We start from the raw sequence: 2,678 nt of genomic DNA, 5'->3' as shown, positions 1-2,678 counted from the left end.
ATATGATGTCTATAAATTCGTGTGTTTGTGAAATGGATAATTATGATGCACACACAGGTGCGACTATAGCGAGTAGGTCAGAGAATATGTGGATGTTCTATACCTGAAATTTATTGACATATTGAAGTAATGCAGATTCTAAGCAGGTAATCAATATTTATCGTATGTCTGGCAATGTTGATATACAATGTGCTATTCATTGATGTATGGAGGTAATCAAGATGTATGACTGCTGTACTGAACAGATATCTACATACACTATTGTTGGACAAGTGAGAGCTAATGAACTAGTGAAAAAGAAGGTTCTAAAAAGATGTATGGAGCTAATGAACTGTATATATATAAGTTTCCCTTGGAACGTATACTAGCTCCTAGTTTGTATACAATTTAACTGTTGAGATTAAATTACCTAGAATGATTCCATTGTCTAATTGCCCAATGTATAGGTATATAGGCGGTTTGCTAGCTCCGAGGATGTTCTCCTCTCCCTCTTGTCTCGATTGAGGGCTATGTTTCAAAATTTTACTTTTGAAGATGGGAATCAAGGAGAACAAGTAGTGAATCTCAAATAGAGGACTAGAAGTGTCTTATTCATTGAGCTGCATATGTTGATCTTATAAGCAGTATTTTTTGTTAAAGGATGTCGCTTATTCACTAACATTTGGATGGTATTGTTTTTTTTTCAAGACAAAATGAAATTCACCTATTTACTACATCAAATTGTGAACTTGTAGATGCTGTCACTGTATGATCACTCTTACTACAAAGATGAATTGGTCCTTGAAAGAAAGGCAACTATAAATCATCTCTTTGATCATTTTTGGAGCTTCTATCTCGACTATTATCTCTGATGAGCACAATGAAAGAAAACTACGTGTTGTATGGTCAACTAGCTTCTAAGATTTCATGCATGGACATAACAAAAATTCTTGCAGTACATGAGTGACAGAGTCTTGTACATAGAAAGAAAGCTATCTGCATTGAACAAGATTAAAGGCAAGATAAGACTCTGCTGACACTGTAAGCAACGTAAATTAATAATATATCGGTGTCGTAGTTAATAGAATCTCGGGAATCAACCATGAAATCACCACAACTTATTGGATGATCATGACAGCTTTCCTAGAGATAGCTCGTCCATGTAGTTTTTGTTGGATTGAGTTGCGTTTTCCTTCATCGAATGAAAGATTCAATTTAGTCTGCGGTGCTGACGAGAAATAATTTTCGTAGCCAGGGCTGAGAAACATTTTCTCAAGTACCGTTGCAACTGTCAGAACATAAAGAACAAGTCTCATCTCTGATTCTGTTCCATAAAATCCACCAAATGTAACTTGTTTTAGTTTATCGTGATACCAAGGCGATATATGAGGCCTTCTTCTTCCTCTTACATCATTTATTCTTCGCGATTTCTTTATTACCACCTGAGATCACAGTGAGAATGAGATAAACAATACGAGGTAGTTAAAGCAAAGCTAAACTGAACGAACGAACGAACACTGAAAGTAACTGCACTGTACAACAACATACCCCTATCCTTGCGGGGTAGAGATGTTGTTTCCGATAGAATAGTTGCACTATCTGCAGATTATTATTAAAAAAATCTATGCTCTTTCACATTATCAGTGAACTTATGAAAAGACCAAGGTGGACTTTACGTGTGAGTAAGATGTAAGTATGACCCTCCGTACTTATTATATGATATGATATAGTTGTATGATTACAAGTCAAATCATTAAAAGAAATGGTGTTAAGGTTGTTACGTCTTCACGCAACATGATACTTCTATTCAACTTTTGCATCAATGTAGCAATTCACTAAAGAGTAAATTCAGTTCACCACTAAAAAAATAGAGATTCTAAGTGCCTTTTTATTAAACAGACTTCAAATTAAGGAAGACCAGAAATTTCACATCCGCAGCAGCAGCACAAAATAACCATATAAGGGCAGTCCGGTGCGCTAAAGCTATCGCTATGCGCGGTGTCCGGGGAAGGGCCCCACCACCACAAGGGTGTATCGTACGCAACCTTACCTTGCATTTCTGCCAGAAGCTGTTTCCAAGGCTTGAGAACCGGTGACCTCCTGGTCACATGGCAGCAGCAACACAAAACAACCAAATAAGTAAAAGAAGAATAACTCACCACCAAATTGAAATTTCGGAGAAGAGGACAAGAATCCAAGAGTTCGGATGGTTCAACTAAATGTAAAACCTCATAATTGGAAATAAGTGTCAAGCTTAATGTCCTAAGGCTTCTGAACGTCTCAATCTCTGTTGGGATCTCTACTGGGGAGTAGTTTACCTGACATGAAGATATAACGATGGAAAAAAAACTCACTTGATTAGGGTAATCAAAATGACAAATAGAAAAACTTTGAGAATACACGACAATGTTAAATTAATACCTCATCAGCAAACGCACCGAGGGTTAAAGATTTAACCTGATCATCTAAATCTCTTGCACCACGACTAAATATGTATGAATTTGACCACCAAGGACAAACCGTTACATTTTCCAGCGTGGGAACAAATGAGAAAAAAAATCTTACATTGTTCCATACCATACACTCGAGCGTATGAAGATATTCAGCATGAAGATCAATTTCTTTCCCTCCATCACACCTCCAAATAACAACTTGTTTTACTGTACCAGCGAGTCGTAGCTTATAAGGAAGTTTAGAAT

At 36.8% G+C, this 2,678-nt stretch overlaps 1 protein-coding gene across 1 annotated transcript; it reads right to left on the bottom strand.

The window, feature by feature from the left end:
* Window positions 1-483: 483 nt before the first annotated feature.
* On the bottom strand, window positions 484-2,672 carry LOC107856616. Its single transcript, XM_016701611.2, has 3 exons — window positions 2,401-2,672; window positions 2,139-2,297; window positions 484-1,421 (listed from the first exon to the last, which is right to left on the bottom strand). Exons 1-3 carry the CDS (start codon window positions 2,557-2,559, stop codon window positions 1,098-1,100), a joined length of 642 nt encoding a protein of 213 aa, XP_016557097.2. The 5' UTR covers window positions 2,560-2,672; the 3' UTR covers window positions 484-1,097.
* Between the last annotated feature and the right edge of the window lie 6 nt (window positions 2,673-2,678).

The sequence above is a fragment of the Capsicum annuum genome, unplaced genomic scaffold, assembly GCF_002878395.1.
Source record: "Capsicum annuum cultivar UCD-10X-F1 unplaced genomic scaffold, UCD10Xv1.1 ctg4397, whole genome shotgun sequence".
Classification (NCBI taxonomy): domain Eukaryota; kingdom Viridiplantae; phylum Streptophyta; class Magnoliopsida; order Solanales; family Solanaceae; genus Capsicum; species Capsicum annuum.
The sequence above is the reverse complement of the archived record's forward strand: the minus strand, read 5'-3'. Positions and strand labels throughout refer to the sequence as shown.

Coding starts and splice junctions, on each gene's coding strand:
- LOC107856616 (XM_016701611.2), bottom strand. CDS start 2,559: ATGGTATGGAACAATGTAAGATTTTTTTTCTCATTTGTTCCCACGCTG. Junction 2,298..2,400: donor TCGGTGCGTTTGCTGATGAG/GTATTAATTTAA, acceptor TCTTCATGTCAG/GTAAACTACTCCCCAGTAGA. Junction 1,422..2,138: donor TCCGAAATTTCAATTTGGTG/GTGAGTTATTCT, acceptor CTGTGATCTCAG/GTGGTAATAAAGAAATCGCG.